The sequence below is a fragment of the Hesperophylax consimilis genome, chromosome 23, assembly GCF_061612785.1.
Source record: "Hesperophylax consimilis isolate HC1 chromosome 23, BYU_Hcon_1.0, whole genome shotgun sequence".
Taxonomy (NCBI): Eukaryota; Metazoa; Arthropoda; class Insecta; order Trichoptera; family Limnephilidae; genus Hesperophylax; species Hesperophylax consimilis.
The window spans coordinates 25,290,657-25,308,446 of NC_142858.1; the positions used below are offsets into that span (position 1 = coordinate 25,290,657).

Genomic DNA, 17,790 nt, shown 5'->3' on the forward strand with positions numbered 1-17,790 from the left:
TCGAGTGATTTTCGGCATATTATGCCATGTTTGCAAATCGTCTTGAGTGATCGCAGGCCATAATATGCTATTTTTGAGTGGCAGATTTAAGTTTTTTTTTTTATAAATTCTAAAAATATATGATAAACAGTAAAGTATAGATGAATTTACTGGCTATATAGCACAGAAAATCAATTTATAAGTGTCCGTATTAAAGTTCAAAGGTATGATTTGGGTTCAAATGGGGGCGAAAATTTTCCAACTGGAAAGCCAATCACTCAACTCATATTCCAGTTGTTGACGCGAGCACTCGAGAGGCTAAACAATAAACATTGCAAAATATAATCCGACTTTTCAGAATCTTTTTTATTTGGTAAACGTCAGGCATAAGTCCGAGAACCTTGTGTTCAATCAAAACCTAAAACTTTTTTGTTATTTTCAATTTTTTCTGGCTTTGACCCTTCAAGGCTGTTCTAGGTTATGACTTCAAATTTTGAAGAGATGTAAGGTGAATTTACATATAAATTTTTTTTAAATTAAAATGAGCAAATTCAAAAAGAATATGGAAGATTTAAGTTGAATTAAGACTTGGAAGAGATGAGATGTTGAATGGGGGGAGGCAATTTTAGATAAGGCTTGATAGAAGAGAGGATATTTGTTTAGAGAGGTAAAACTAAAAAAAATAATTGATCTAAAGTTCCCACTGTTAGACCACAGAATTTACATTCTGGGAGACCAAGTATGTGAATTAAAAAAAAAAAAAAAAAAAAACGGAAGAATGTCCGAACCTCATTCGAAAAAGTGAGGAAATTTATTTTTTTGTAGAAATGGGGGAGTTGTTGAAACAACGGTTTTGATGGGATAGTCCTTATATTTACTTTAGGTAAGTGCACTACTTTATTAAGCAGTCTATAAATAATAATACTGTGCTAATTTAAAAAAAAGAGAAAAATTAGGTACGCTAAAACTGAACACGGCAGAGTTTACCATATTTTTGCAGAAAATTTGATGTTTTCATAAAATATTGATTTTCTAATAATGAATCTGTCAATATTATACACTGCAGGGATAGGCAGAAAGTATGGAACGTCAAATAACATGGTCTTAGCACACAATCCTAGCTCCATTCACATGCATACATCGTCTCTCGTCTCATATATACACTTATTTTTTTTTTAATAGTGAATACCTCACAAGAGTCCCAACTGCTCCCGTCTGGAGCCAGTGAGACTATGGCATCCCCAATTGGGGGATGTTGTGAGGCTGAAGGTAAGTGGGGAAGGGAAAGAGGAAGGTGGGGAAGTACCTGGCTATTCAGATCTAGTCACTAAACACGGCTAAAGCCATTTGGAGCAACGTTTCAACTCTGAATGGTGGTCTTACACCAGGGCGATACTGGTAGTATCTTCCACTCTGGAACGTGCCGCAAATATACTTTATATTATTTTAATTAATTAATTGTGAAATAACGCAAATTAATCAAATAAAATTTATTTGCGCACGCCGGGTTCGAACCCGCGACCTTCGGAATGGCAGTCCAATGCGTTACCACTGGACTATGCCGGCCGTCTTTGGTTATTGTCTTTGGTTATTCTCTTTGATTCTTCATTTACCTCGACTCAAGTATTTGGTTCACTTGATCGTGACATGTCTTCCTCGGTCGTCCCAACTTCTGTTACCTTTCACATTTGCTTCATATATTATCTTCATTACACTCTTTTCTTGTTTCATTCGCTTTGCCTAAGTGCCCAAACTATCTAAGCTTCCCTTTCATAGTCATACTCATTGCGCTTTCCTTAGCCTTGCATTATTTGCGAATCTCCATATTTTTCGCATGATCGTACATGGTTTAGCCATATATCTATACACATCAGAGAGCCCACACATCATTTTGGACACATTTATCCTACTAGACTAGAGCAGCTGGAGTAGACAATAATAAAATGTACGCAGAACTATAAAAATGAACGTTTCTTTCTTTGTGCCCTGATCAAAAATTACTGGACCGATTTCGTTGAAAATTTCAAAATTTGTTCTTATTAGTGTCAGGAGTGTTTAGAGAGTGATTTGAATAGTAAAAGAATAGTCCGGGACACCCGAGGAAGACTTAATGTATCATCTCCGCACTGGAATGAGATACGTAGTCGAATAAAAATCGATACAATTCAGATTTTCAGATATAATTTTTTAAATAAGTTTTAAGTTTTTTTTAAATACTAACAATGGTATACAATAGTGCATGGTAAATGTCTGGCACGTCCGGGGAAGACGTGCATGTTCAAGTGAAACAAAAATTTATTAACAGTATTCTATTTCCATTCTTTAGAATAAGAATAATATTATTTCCACCTTAAAAATAGACCAAGTTTTTAGGTACACTAGAATTCACAACCTCAAAACTTTACTCCAAAACACTCACAACCCCAAGCAATGCCGGGTAAACGTCAGCTAGTTACTAATATTGGTGAATTTGTATTGTTATTCTCTGCTTTGATTAATTTTATACACTTACATATATATTAGTAATGAACTTATATGAAACAAGTTTTAAACAGATAGAAAATATAAATAAGCTTAAGAAAAAAACCAAAACATGGGTGAAAGAAATTAATGCAGACATACTAGAAAATGTATTAAAATATCATAGAAACTAAATAACAGAAAATCAAAGTACCAGTCCGCCTCAGCACAGAACTACCTAATGAGGAGGACTAAGAACAAACAGATGAAATATTATAGATTATCATATATTGTAACTCTCATCAAACCTGTTATTAAATAGACACTAATAAAAAATTTAAAAAAAAAAAAAAAATGTAAGAATAAAAAAAAAGTTAATTTTAAAATGTACATACTTTAGTAGCAATTCTTAAAGTGATATAAATTCAAGTAAAGCTTTAATTGGTAGGTACGTACCTGCGTCATACATAGGTATATAAGGAAAGGTTTAACCTTTTTTCTTTACTTTATTTACTTTTGTCCTTTCAAAAACTGTTGTACACGAAGAAAAATGATGCTAATTTATTAAAAATCTCTTTAATTTTTGGTAATTCTGGTTAAAAACAGGCCTTATGAATGAATCATCAGGTTTCCTGATAAAATTTTAGTATATTACGAATACATTATCATTTTCATAAGTCAAATTCAATACAATCACAACACAAACAACATTTTCCGCTTTCTGTGGTGATAATAGGAAATTGACAAATATAGTCTGGTTAATCTTTACCCTGGAATGTTCACACTATTTTTGTTTTAAATCGGTACACGAATTCATGAATATTTTTGCATTTCGCCATGATATATTATGATATTACATTAGAAATTTACTAAAATTATTTTGTCATGATAATTATATTTGTAATTATCTAAAAAAAACTAGTTAAATCAATCATGAGACGGGTTTAATCAATCGATGAGTTTTAAACGGAATTGCCAATAATTTGAAGAGATTATTTATAAATAAGTAATAGTCAAATTTATTTTATGTTGTACGTCTGCTGCTGGCATACTATAATTATCAATAAAGCAGCTGTGAGTCAGTTCAGTACCTGAATAGATTGTCCAAGTTATTTTCCAAACTTTTCGTCACCTAAGTAAGTCAATTCTGTCAGCCCTTTGTTTTAAATAAAACAACAAAATGACTTCTCGTTGAGTAATTTGATAACTTACATATGACTCATTTCTTTCCTGTTGATTGGAATACATTAATATTTTATAAAATAAATTATTGAGGGAGAATATTTTCTGAAAATTCCTGTTCTATTAATGCATTAAATATTTTATACACTGATTTACCTACAAACCTATGCATAAACCATGTACATGTTTGTAGAAGTCTAGGAACAAAATACTTGCCTTGTTAGTGTCCTTTGTCTATATAATTTATTGTGTAAATCCACAAAATGTGCCTGTACAAAGACGTGGGCACCTCGGCAAACCTAGTACCTACTTATTGTGTTGTCATTTCCCTCCTGGATTATTGGAGAGTTAGATAGTTTATTTTAAAGGTACTCATTTTTTTAATATACACTATAAAATTGTACAAAAAATATGGTTTGATATAAACAATGTTTAATAATAAAGAAACTGTTTTCCAATTTGATATAAAAAAGCTTTAGTGACTATAGTTATAAGTCTTAGTGGTAAGTCACTAGTTATAATTCTCAGTAAGTACGTACTTAGTTGCGGGCTATAAGTCACTAGTTATAAATCTTGATTGTAAGAAACTACTAATAAGGCTTAGCTGTATGTTATTAGTTATAAATTTTAATGAGATAGGTTTGATAAATTAAGTTTTAAATCGCCCTTGAGGTGAAGCCTCACGAAAAAGGCACTGTATAATTAATCCAATAATCTATTCAAAATGCATACATTGTACCGTGTTATTATATGAAGTGTCATATATACATAAAATATGTACTTACTCACAAATTATGAATGTGGTAGGTTTAAATTATAGTAAAGAACTAAAATGTATATTTTGAGTTTCCGCAAAAAAGAAACCTATGAGGAATTACGGAACCACGTAAGGTGCAAAAAATATTAATAATAATATTTGGATGATTTGCATAGCGCCGTTTTTGTGTAAAATCACCTCAAGGGCGCTGTACATTACTTAAAATGATGTAGATTTTTCGTCATTCGCGTAGTGTATATGATTTCTTTATATAGTTGGAATGTTTATTTACCGAAATCAGGTTCTACACGGAGAAAACTAATAGATATGAAATACTGTCAATTTATTAAAAATCTTGTCTAATTATTCATTTTCGTATTAAAAATGGGACCGCAGGCCTATAATGAATGACGTGAAAGAGTTCGTAATAAAGTATCAGTCAAAATCGAATGTTTTATGAGGACAGCGGAACACTTGTTCATACAAATACTGATATTGATGTTAACACACTGATATTGTCGCATTCCGTCACGATGTGTATTATATGGCAAAGAACACGTGTTTTCGATATATTCTGAATGACTAATATTTTATCAGGAAGTTCACATGCTGTCACTTTTTTAACAGGATCATTTTTCTCCGTGTAAATAATCGGATTTTCCTTCCTGATAAAACCGTAATTTGTTCAGAATATTATAATGGAATTGTAATGGGATCCTTGAGAAACTGCTGAAAGAGACTAGGGAATGCGGGAGAAATAAAAATGAAACAATTAACGAGAAATAATAGTATTTAATTATGTATAATGTTTGTGATATTCTATAAATACATAACGACCTCGAAGAATACGCTGATACATGTCCTTAGAAACACTGCAATTTATAATATTATAACTTTTTACATGGACGAAAACAAATTAATTTGGGAAAAAAATAAAGTTCAAAAGAAAAAAAAACCAATTTTATTTAAGATATAGGTATCACTTATTTTTACTGAAAGTTTTGTAATTATTTTGTTTATTCACATTTTCTTAAAACATTGAGCGTGTCATTAATAAAATCCAACTTTTATAAGTTGGTTAGGACAACGGTTAGCAATTTGTTTATAAAATTTAAACTACTGTTAAAATACCCGTACTGCAAAATCGTACGGTTTCTGCTTTGAGATGAGTTTATTCTGAGTAAGTACTTTACTTGTATTTCTATAAAATAACGTTTCAGCTCTACATAATCATGAAATATAATAAATGTTCATAATATTATAATACATAGCTTTAGTCTTCTTCTACGATCAATCCTAATTATTACCATATTTTATCAATTATTGTTTCTTTCGATAAAGAACAAGTGCGATGGGCGGAGCCTCCCCCAGTGCAGCCTTCTTCTATGAAATAGAATATTGCGTACTTAACAAAAATATTTATTTTAAATTAGTGAAATCTAATCTTACAAAACATTTATTTTTCACAATTGCTGTAGGTATCACTTCTTTACATAGATTTTTTTTTGTCAAAAGTAATTTAAATAGAATCCTAGGAATAAGCCTAAATTGTCCTTAAGTTTTACCTTGTTACATTCCATTTAAATTCTAGAAATGGTAGACCTTAGTGTTATAAATTTGTACTGTTTGTCACTTTGACTCTTTAATAAAACTTTAATTTTAACGAGTCTCCGCAGATCGCACTTGCGCCCCTTTTCACAATAAGACCTTAATATTTTGGTACGCAAGGTGAATAATAAATATGTGGCTGTTTAACCAGTACAGGAATTTATCAATAATAAATAGTGTGATCCCCCTGTCACATACAAATAAAAATAATACGGTGTTTATAAAATATTTATTGCAATGTAGTTTCTATACTAAACACAATACTGTAGGAATTTGTGACAACAAACACAAACTGTGAAGAAATACACTGGTAAGTAGGTAGTACATATACGGAGTGAAATGTTATTTTAGATAATAGACAACACGACATATTGCGTCGCTTGTATCCAAGATAGAATTGCGAAAACATTTAGTAAACACAAAGAAGGGTAAGTGTGTAAATAATACATGAATATAGTACTGTGCCTATCTAACCATTACGTCTAACTTAATGATTATTGTAGTTCATTATTTGTGTCTTTTGTCTTCTGCGAAGGGCGGGTGGAACATTCCACGGAGGGCGATATTCCGTCGAAAGGGTCGCATCGCTTCTTCAGCTTAACAACGACTCCCAAATTTTAACTTTTTCCTTTTATTATTAAAATCACTTCACAGTCGGCCTCTCCCCTCCGACGGCCGAATTTACGTATAGCTTTATTTATACTTTTTGTTTCTAAAATATAATTTAATCTTAACATATGTTTAGGAGTTATGTTAAGTTACTAAACTTCTCCGCGTCGCTTCGTGCTCATTTCACACGCTTTTTCCTCGGCTCATGGCATACACTTTTTACAAACACCTTACACTAACAACTATAAGCATTCTGTGATAAAAGTTTTATGTAAAAATGTCTGTGATAATAATAATATTATTATTTTAATAATAAAAGAAACGTATCTGTGAATACTGAAAATCTCTACGAATTTAAAATATAATAATAATAGATAGATATAGGTATTTATAATCTATAAACGATGAATTGCACATGTCATCTATTTTATAACACATACGAGATGAACTGTCATATTATTAACATAGATATCAGATTGTTTTTGCTGTAACGTCATTTCACTTGTCACCGTAGTCTCCCTCTAGTGTGCGTCTCGAGATGTTTTATGGTCCAGAAGAGACGCACCGGGACTGCTATCGGCTATACAGCTGCTCTGAAACAATAATAAAATTCACATTAATTCAATGCCTTCAAGTAAACACCATTATTTACAATAAAAACCTACCTATCTACTGAAAACACAAAACAAGATGAAACAATTTTTTCGTAGATCGAGAAAAATGAGTAATTGTAATTTATTAAAAATCTCTTCAAATTATTGTTAATCTAGTTAAAAACAGGCCAATGAATTTATAGGATAAAATTTTAGTAAAATACGAATATATTAATCATCATAACATGTGTTCATAAAAACCCTAATATTTTCGCATTTCGACATTATATATTATCAAGGCAAAGGCAGGTGCATAAACACGTGTTCCGATATATTGGGAATTTACTAAAAGTTTATCAGGAAACAAACTATTTTTAAGAGATTTGAACAATTCTTCAAATTTAAAAGTTAATATTCAAGTTCTGTGAAGCAACTGATCTGTAACGATATAATAACAGAATTTTAACAGGACTCTCACATAAAGTGCAAATTAACTGTGAAATTTGATGAATTGTTCAAATTCTCTGAAACATCCCGTTCTAAATAAATTAGCAATACTTTATATAACTCGAAAATGTTTTAACAATACAGTTTCTTAATACATATGTAAGGGTGTTTATTATTCAACCTGAGGACTTTATCTTAATAAAACGCTTAACCTTTTATGTGCAGCGTTATTATTACACGGTCTTTAACAATACCAATAGAATAAATCAAACTTAACATCTCACACAGCCGTTCATAATAGAAATACAAACATTTATTGTGTGCATAGGGCCGATGCTAATGCAGTGTTATGATATAAGTTAATAAATTAGAGGATGGGAGGCTGCCTCACCGGCTGGGTAACTTTAACACCATCTTGGAATTAGCATTTCCTAACTGGAAGGAGTATTTATAGTGTCCTGTTTCAACAAAGGGCCCTCAAAATGTCAAGAAACACACCTGCGGTGAGTTATTGCTTGACCTACCGTTTCGTTAAACTAAAACTAAACCGAGCCGCTTAGCCACTTGTTATTTTGACACGGTGACCAGTTGATTAAAGCGAAAATTATTGTATTTACATCAGTAGAAGAAAGCCAACTCATGTTATCTTATTTATTTATTTATTTATATTTATTTACTTATTTATTGTTTATTGAATTTATTAGCATCTACGTTATTTAAGGATGCGAAGGATGTTGAGGAGTTGAATCAAACAGTACACATGGCAACCCAAATTCAATGCAGATTGTATTCTTTTTCTCTTCGTTTCATTATCATAATTAGATCATTTAAGTGGTGTCTACACAACTGAAATATTTTATTTTAATATTATTGATAAATAGCTCAAAAAATGCAAGGAAAAATCTTACTGATATAAAATATTGCTAATTTATTTAAAATCTGTTCAAATTATTCGTATTCCGGTTAAAAATGGGACTGCAGACCTTTAACGAATTAATTGACAGGTTTTATAATAAATTATCAGTAAAACACTAATGGGTTAACGTCTATGTCGGAATACGTGTTCATAAAAATTAAAATATTTTCGCATTTCGTCATTGTGTAATATAAGGACAAATGCAGGTGCATGAACACGTATTCCGACTTATTATGAATGTACTAAAAGTTTACTAGGAAACTGCAAGCTATCACGTTTTTAACAGAATGTTAATAAATCATCAATATTAATTTTTCTCCGTGTGTAATCATATTTTAATTTCATAAATCAACATGCAGAAAGAATGCCTCAATCACTTACGTAAGTACTTTGTACGGTTGTGAACATTTTTGTATAAACAAGCAATTATTTATGCAAAGTAACTAAGATAATTATTATTGCTACCGAAGAATGGACTTGTCTAAAGGAATCGTGTGTTTTAGCTTTTCTGAGAAAAATGGTAACGAATCCCAGAAAACCGTGGCCGCCTGTTCTACGAAAGGACAGATTTACCGGTCAAATGTGGCAAGTTCGTTTCCGGTAAAACTGAACCTTTTGTCAAGGGAAACTAAATGTATTTAAATACATGATAGATTGTTTATTGTGATCACGTATTTACTAGATCAGAATTAAACATATTAATATAACTGTTTTAGGAATTCGAAGTTCTCTTAGGCTAGTGATTTTTGTATGTATGCCTAATATACCTAAGTCAAACTAAGTATCCCTGTGACAAATGAAACACCTATCTTTTATCCTACAAAAACTAGTAGTTTTGTAAACATTAGTAGATCTCGCGTCCAAAAACGTGTATTTTTAATTTTCTCTTACGGAATAAACTAAAACCAAAATTTTCTCTGAAACCATAAGATTTAACAATGAGTAATACAATCTGTCCAAAGGAACGCAACTATCTTAAGGACAATTATTCTTTAGTTGAACTTTCTTCTTAGGAAAAATAATATTAAAAAATGCAAATATGAATGTACAAGAAAACACAACGATTTCAGATTTGAAAAAAGAATCTTTACTGAACTATTTTTTTGTAGATACAATATTATGTATTTTCAAACATTATATGATAAAAAAAAACGTTAAAACTGATACAATCTTGAAACGGAAGCGGAACGTACAAACAAAATTTACAGGCCGAAGTTATGGGTTATTATTTTGTAAAGCGCCCCTTAAAAAAAGTATTTTTATTATAAACTTCGTGAGGATTTTTTTTTCTGGATTGTTTTCAGTTTCACACGTGAATAACATCTTTTGATGAGGTGGACGCGTTTGAATTTGCATGCTCCCTCTGTTTTCTCGACGAATCCGAATTGGACTCAAACCCGAGGAATGCACTTTTAAGAGTCGAGAATATTTGCGGTGGTTTAGACACGCCAAAAGCTGCAAATAAAGCTTTTTTTGCTAGAAAAAAATATGAGAAAGAAACCGCTTGCGCATAAAAGCTTCTGCGGTGAATTCTGGCGAATCCGCGCATAAGCGACCAACAAATTATTTTCATTAAATTTTTAAATGATGCATTCCGTTAATTTTTAGTTGTATTTACAAATTTAAAAACTTTCTGATAGCGTACTGAGGAAAATGAGAATTGATGATTTATTATTAAAAGACGATTAAAAACGGAATTGCAGGTCGTTCCCTGTTAAACTTTTAATACATTCCTAATACATCGGAACACTTGTTCATGCACCGGCATTTGCCCTGATGCATTTCGTGAAAAGCACATCGTGATAATAAATAAATTTATTACTAAAAGTTTAACAGGAAACCTATCAATTCATCAAGGAACATAGAACATGAAACATATCAAGGGCCTTCAGTCCTGTTTTTAACCGGATTACGAATAATTTGAATAGATTCTTAATGCATTTGCAACATTTTATGTCAGTAAGTTTATTCCGTGCGTTCTATAACAACCATTTTTATTTAACGATGATAAAAATATCGACTGATTTCCGTTTTATTTATTGTTGCTATATCTATCGGTGAATTTAAACAGAAGACAATGTATAAATCTTATTTCCAACTTAATTAAATCATAAGTGTATGTCTCTTTCGTTTATTTCCAAAAGATAAGTGCGAACATTGATTTATTGATAATAATGTCCTGTCAGATCGAGTTAATAACAAATATAATATATTATTATACGGAGAGGTGTCAATGGGAGCCCCGATGGCCTGGAAATCAACAATATTCTAGTTAGCTTCAAGATTAAAGTTGTTTGAAAAAAATAAAAGCATAAAAAAGTGTGAGAAAAGGGTTTATAGTGTATAGTGGCCCACCTCGGACTAGCGATAATTACACAATATCAATAGCCAGTAAATTAGAGGCACGGAAGAGAAAAAAGAAACTGTCAAGTGCAGCATCCTTTTGAATGGAACGTTGTGAATGAGTGTTTTTAGAATAGGTCCCCACATTACTTGTGCATATTATTGTCGCATTGGGCCGGGGCCTATCGCCACCTCTCTGACAGTGACAAATGGAGCGAGATCCGATCTGACCGGTGCGACTGCGCGCGGGAGTGCGCAGTTCGCCCGCAGGGAAAACCATGACACGGTGTAAAAAGTGCCAACTGAATAGGTGCTAATAAGACAACACCCATTTCAAATTATTTAAATTTAATTATTTTACTAGCCTAACAATCATCCCTGTCAAAAATATTAAAATTAATTTAAGGTCATCGTTAAAAACTCAAGTAATATTATAAACACTGGTTTTAATAAGAATAACTATTTATCCTTTTTACTCTGAGTATCGAAAAATTTCTGGAGCGTGCGTTTTTATACGCTCGTTGAAAAGGGTTAACTGAGACAAAGGATACAAAATATTCGCGATTTTTTTTCTTCACACCTTCAACAAACAAACATACGTTCACCTACCTGGCTAGGCACACACAGATCGGAGCATAATACGTTGGTTTACATACGTAAAGCCGTTAATTATGTAGTAAACTAGTGCAATCTAGACAAATCAGTTACAATTTTATATAATGGGCAGGATAGGTACCTAATTTATTGCTTGTCTGAATTCCTCACACAATCAGTTCCAATTTTTGACGACACTTCAAATCAAAGAAAATTTTAGTATATTGAATCAGTTTTTAAGCAGGACTTACTGACTTACATAACAGGCTAATAATGCAAACATTAATCAAATGAGAGAAGAGTTTTTAATAAAAATTTACATAGTTATGAAACCAGAAATTTTAATGGAATGATTAATGTATAAAGGACTACAAATGTATGGTGGGATGAAAGTATTTAAAAAATATTGTTATGCTTTCTGCAAAAATATAATTTTATAAATAACTAAATGTAACCATAAGTTTATAAATTGTTATGTTAATTTAGTCAATAAATAATTTTTAAAAAAAGTAAAGTAAAAAATATTTTTTGATATGTTTGATGAATTGACTAACGCAAAAAAATAATTTCAAACGTCATTTAATATTTTTTTTGTTAAAAATAATAAATTATATGTAAATAACTACTTTATCGCCAGTCTGGATCCTTATACAATCACTTCCAAATTTGAAAACGAAACTTAAATTCAAAGCAAATTTTAGTAAATATTTCACTCGATTTCACACAGGACTAACTAACTAACTAACTAATAGACATCCAACATTATTATCTTTGGTGATGATTACTGTGGAATCATACAGCACTTGCCAAACACGACAAAAACTGGTCAATAACATATTTAGTTTGAAAGTGTTACAATATTGTTAAATGTTTACAACAAATAGGAAAACTTTGATTTTAAAATAGGTCGGAAGAAAGACGGGGTAATTTATATTATTTGTATAGCAACCTGAAAAATTGAAATATTTCTGATGAAAACAAATCGTAAAAAAATATTTAACTGAACAATTTCAACGCTTCGGTTTTGAATGAGCTGTGAAAGCTTTCCGGTCCACCCTGTCCAGGATGCTGTGTTTGATCTCAGTTACCTTCTCAGCTGTTATCTCGAGTCATGACTCTCGCGTTAATAATATATTCTCAAACAAACAGGAATATGGGTGAACGCGACGAAAGATCACAGATCCAGCGTCCGGATGAATGGACCCGAACTCATGAATGGACACAGATTGTTAATGAAACACATTTGATACTCTAAAACTTGTTTTCATTCAGAATAATTATGACGCGGCCGGCCATCGTCCGGTCACTTGACATTTTTTTCTTCTTTGAAGTATTTAACGGCTACGGTTTAAATCTATTTTTTTGGTCAAAATTTAAGCTAGACGCGGTTGGGTTTAAAATAATTGGTTATTTTTTCATCATTGGCATCGTGTATACAAAAACTAAGATAAACTTATCGAACTCCGCTACATGCTTAGTACGTAAAAGAAATATAGATAGTACTTGGTTTCAACTTAATTACTAAAAGAAATAATGATTTATGCCGTGGGAGATGGTAAAAGATGCATTAAAGTAAAAAAATTCTTTATCAAAGTTAAGTTTGAAGGTTTGAAAAACACATAAATTATTTAAAATAACCCGAACAAAACACGCTAAAAATCTATTTTGTGCATGTTTTAAACCTCCGACACTTGAAATCAAGTGTGAAAGGAAAAATCGACAAGCTTACTAAAACTAACGCGGATATTAAGTTGAATTTTCTCATGGTAGAAATGACCTACTATATTTTTGGCCTTACAAAACAAGTTGTCATTTTTTAGGTAATTTCGATAGGAAATTGCGTACCGGACTTTGCCTGCAACGCTTTCCTTCCTTGTGTCACATTAATTTATTTTGTTTTTTTTTTTTATCTGTCTTGAAATCTTTTATTTCTGTCAAAGTTTTCACAATTAAGAACAATAATAACTTTCTAGAATAGCAGTAGTTATAGAGGGTAAATTCTATCCTATGGTAAAACGTTGTGATGCATAAACTTATGCTAGCGATTTGACTTCCCGTGGTTCCCTTCCCATCGCACGTACCTGCGCAACCTGTGCTTGCTCGCTTCGTAAGGCCTGCTATGGACTCCACCTAATGAATGTACGCTCTTGAGGCCCGGCTTATCTGCATGGAAATCTCCTCGCGGTCCCTCGTATAAAAATCTGACACCGTTTTCAGGCCGGGTAAAATAATGGTACCAGTTTTGAGGACACTACAGGAAACAATAACTTCACCGCGGGTCTACAAGAGTATTTTTTTCTTCGGTCCTTTTTATTTGGCTTAGGAACCGGAGTGTCCATAGGTTAATGGGAATTGCCGGGCTCGCTACAGACGTATTCATTAGACTGCTATAAGTGTAGTGACTTGCTTATTTCTTCCATCGTTGGGCTCGTTGTTTTTTATGTCTTCCGGCCGGTAATCTTTTTTTGTTTATTGTTTTGTTTACAAGCTTACAAATAATGTACGTAATTAAATAATAGCAACTCGGGCACGGGCCATTGAATAGAGGAACATAATTCACGTCTAGTTTGATCGTTGCTCACTTAACTCAGTAGTGGTAAGAAATATTGGCTTACCTTATAAAATTTCCCTTTCGACTCAAACTGGTGATACGAATCCGTTGGTCAGCTGCTGAGGCGAGCTAGAATAGAAGGTTTAAAATGTTTATGTCATATTGGAAATAATGGCAGAGCGATTAAAGATTTCAATGGTTTTAATAATAATAAGTAATGTAATTATTAGGGGGATAGTTGAATGAAATATTTATTTTGACATTCATTAGCGAGTTGAGGTAAAACCACATGGATCTCAAAGCCAGACACTAAATTGGCCTCTTATCTCGTATGAGAACCTCCAACAAATTAAAAATGTTTAAGGACGGGATGTTCACAGAATTTGAACAATTCATCATTTCAGCATTAATTTTAAAGTTCAGTGAAAGTCCAAATTAAGTTCTGTTATTATATCGTTATGGACCAGTTGCTTCACGGAATTGGAATAATAACAGAACTTTCAAAAAATTTGAAAATGAACTTTGTAATTTGATAAATTCTGTGAAATAACCCATCCTTAAAAAACCAAAAATAAATTTGTTGAGACCGATTTAATTGAGTGGCGGGTATAAGTAGGTAGGTACTGACCTCTTGTAGAAGGGCTTAAAGGCAGCGTCGGGGTGATAGTCGTCTCTGATGTGGCGCGGGGAAGAGCCCTGCGCGCTACTGCCACCGCTGCCGAACGGCGCTACTGCAGCCGGCAGCTTCATACTCGGTGGAGTCTGCGGCGGGGTATCCGTCTGGATCTCCGGAAACCCCGCCGGATGCGCGCAGGACTGCTGCCCGTTTCCCGACTGGAAGAAGTGGCCCCGTCCGTAGTAGCCGCCCTGGGGCAGCGCGAAGTTCTGGTAGTGCGCGGGCCAGCCCTGCGCGGCGGGCGGCGGGGGCGTCTTGCAGGCTGCCGTGTCCGCCAGCGACCAGATCTTGGGCTTGGTGGCAGGGATTGGCACCCCGCAGTCACCGCCGCCCCGCAGCTCCTCCTTCATGCCGTAGCCCAGCATCTGGTGCTGCTGGTGGTGGTGCTGGTGCATGTGGTGGTGGCCCATCATCTCCTCGGACTTGCGCTCGTCATCTGTAAGGTCATCATCGTCATCAAGCGGTTTGTCGTGCTGCTGTTGCTGCTGCTGCAGCTGACGTTCGGATTTCACGTGGTGCATGGAATCTGAATTGAGAATAATACTGGTCAACATAAGCAAGCCCAGCAAACCAACATACATACACCTAGCCTCGCTATTCGCGCTATACATTCAACGCAATAATGGTCCATCACAAGTCACAATCAAATATAAACAGCAATGGCACGAGCACAATAACAGAGGTTAACTCGAAGGCTCAGCCAGTAAGGAAACCAATGTTAAAAAGAACACCACTAAAGGTTGATCTTCAAAATGATTTATCATCCAATAGAGAAGGTCATCATAAATCAAAGTAGAGAAATTGAATTATTAATGTCTTATTCTGAAATAATTAAATTAAAGTAAATTGCAGGAATGTTGTCTTATTGACGGGCAGTTCAATTTGTAAGCCTGCCCGATTCATAAATACACGTAGAGTCCACAATCGGCCGCACCTAGGAACACTTCATCATCCACATGCTGGCCATAATCCGAATTCCTGATGTCGGAAGAAAAATAAATTTCGATTCGACTCGTTTTTTGTGCGCTCGAACAACGGGCGAACTTTATCGTCTAATCGAGTTATAAGAATATTTTTATCGGACCCAATAAAAACATAATGGAAGATAAAATAAAGAACGAAAGGTCTGCTTAAACAAACATTATTAGGAAATGAAGTGAGTTCCCCGCCGGTATTGATGAATTGGCCGATCTCAGCAGACAGATGAAGCGTGTTGGCCCCAACCAGCGGGATACCAGCAGACATGCGCCCATATATCCATATGCTTCATTTGAATGTCCATTTTGATTCTTAATTCCTAATAATTCTTTTTAATAGTGTCTCTGCCTGGGATATCTCGGCCCCACCCCACCTCTCTTCCTCTACCTCGCATACAATCTCAAATAGCAAAACGTTAAGCCACATAATTAATCGTACCCAAATTGCCGTTTGTAAATAAGTTGACCAGGACTGCGCGATGTAACAAAAGCTTTTGCGCTGTTTATTTACATCGAGTTAGTAATATTAAATGGTACCGCGATTTGGTAAGAGTCTCGTTCGTATCATTCATAAAAAGCCACGCTGTAATGATTGTAAAAAAAACAACCAGATATCCATTGATTAAAGCGTGTTGCTTGTAAGCGTACCTAATTAACTAAAATTAATCAGGAAACGAATTGGATAAATCATGTTGTCATTATGAAAACAGATAGGTATACATCTCGACTCCAGTTGTAGAGACCAAATACAATTTAATAAATGGGATACAAGTTAAACTCCAAGTGCGAGAGAATTTCGTTTAATACACGGAACCAAAATGATATAATTTCCCATGTTTGAACATCGTATAAAGTAAAGATCATGACATGATCGTGTGAACCAAAGTTATTTTTCCGGGACGGTCGTAATGCTCGCCGTATGCCCTTGTTATTAGTTTGCTGAAAGTATAAGCTTAAAATCTAATAAAGAAATCGCGGACGCCTCGCAATGAACCATTTGCCGAGTAGTTATCCGATTAGCAAAGTGAAAACACCACTTGTGGCCCTCCATGCCCCTTCGCATTTATTTCTTATTTCAACCCCTGGCTTTTATTCGAAGCCAAACGCCGGAGCAACCCCAAGAGCTGCGGAGGCTACAGCGCGTGTATAAAAGCTCTTAAAGCTTTTTCGGGGATGTTTTATTTTTATTTTATTTGGGTAGGTATCAATAAAGACTAAGAAAGAATCAAGTTTCAGTTCTTTGTTTTATTTTCACGAATAGGTAAACTGAGTTTCTTATGTTAGTAAAATAAATCATTCTCGGTAAGAATTATTTCAAAATGTTGTGTTTCCGTATTTGTGTTTTAAATACATGTTATATTTTTGTAAAGAAAAGTTCATGCATCGGCGATTGTTCCTGTACACCCTGTGGATAGTAGGGACATCTAAGTAAGTCGTGACCCATCAAATAACGTTCGGGGGTTCCCTGAACGGTATAATGAAATTCACACCCCGGCCCCTTCCCTTGGTTACTGCTCGCAGCTCGGCTTTTAGGGAGACCGGAGGGGAGAATTAAGATACTTATCCGCCAAATTATTTTCATTCATTACCTAAATTATCGTTTCCTGGGCTCGAATTCTGATTTTTATCTCGCTCGTTACAAACCCTAAAATGCTCCGGGCAGTTTACGCATGTTGGCTCGATTACGATATAATAACGACGGAATCTCGGCATCTATTTTATATTCAGCATCAGCATCCCTAATGTTTGATAACTTTGTTTTTATTAAAAATGCTGTTTTCTCCGTTTAAATGGAACGGGAAGTTAACGGGAAGTTATTGCAGCATTAAGGTTTGCAGTGCGGGTGTAAATGCGAGTTTAAGGATTATTTTATCTGCCACCAAATAATAATAGAAGCGTAAAAAAATAATTATGTGTTATTAAAAAATCTAATTCTAAATGTTGTTAAATAGCGAGGGTTTTCCGTGGGTTTTATAAAAGTACTTATCGTGCTTTTAAATTCGCATATGCGAGGGGAGAACCCTGCGGAATGCATATTTCACACGCAGCGAGATCGATAGAGTGGAGTGAATGTTCTGGCAATAAACTCCCCGGGCGA

At 33.9% G+C, this 17,790-nt stretch overlaps 1 protein-coding gene across 2 annotated transcripts in view; it reads right to left on the reverse strand.

The window, feature by feature from the left end:
- Window positions 1–5,203: 5,203 nt before the first annotated feature.
- LOC149412486 (homeobox protein caupolican-like) overlaps window positions 5,204–17,790 on the reverse strand; it is a 158,582-nt gene continuing 145,995 nt past the window's right edge. For both annotated transcript variants that reach the window (XM_089646045.1, XM_089646046.1), the window contains exons 5-7: window positions 14,668–15,241; window positions 14,104–14,168; window positions 5,204–7,188 (exon numbers count right to left, since the gene is read on the reverse strand). In XM_089646045.1, coding sequence (XP_089502171.1) covers window positions 14,126–14,168; window positions 14,668–15,241 — 617 coding nt within the window. In that variant the 3' untranslated portion in view covers window positions 5,204–7,188; window positions 14,104–14,125. The remainder of the gene's footprint in view (window positions 7,189–14,103; window positions 14,169–14,667; window positions 15,242–17,790) is intronic.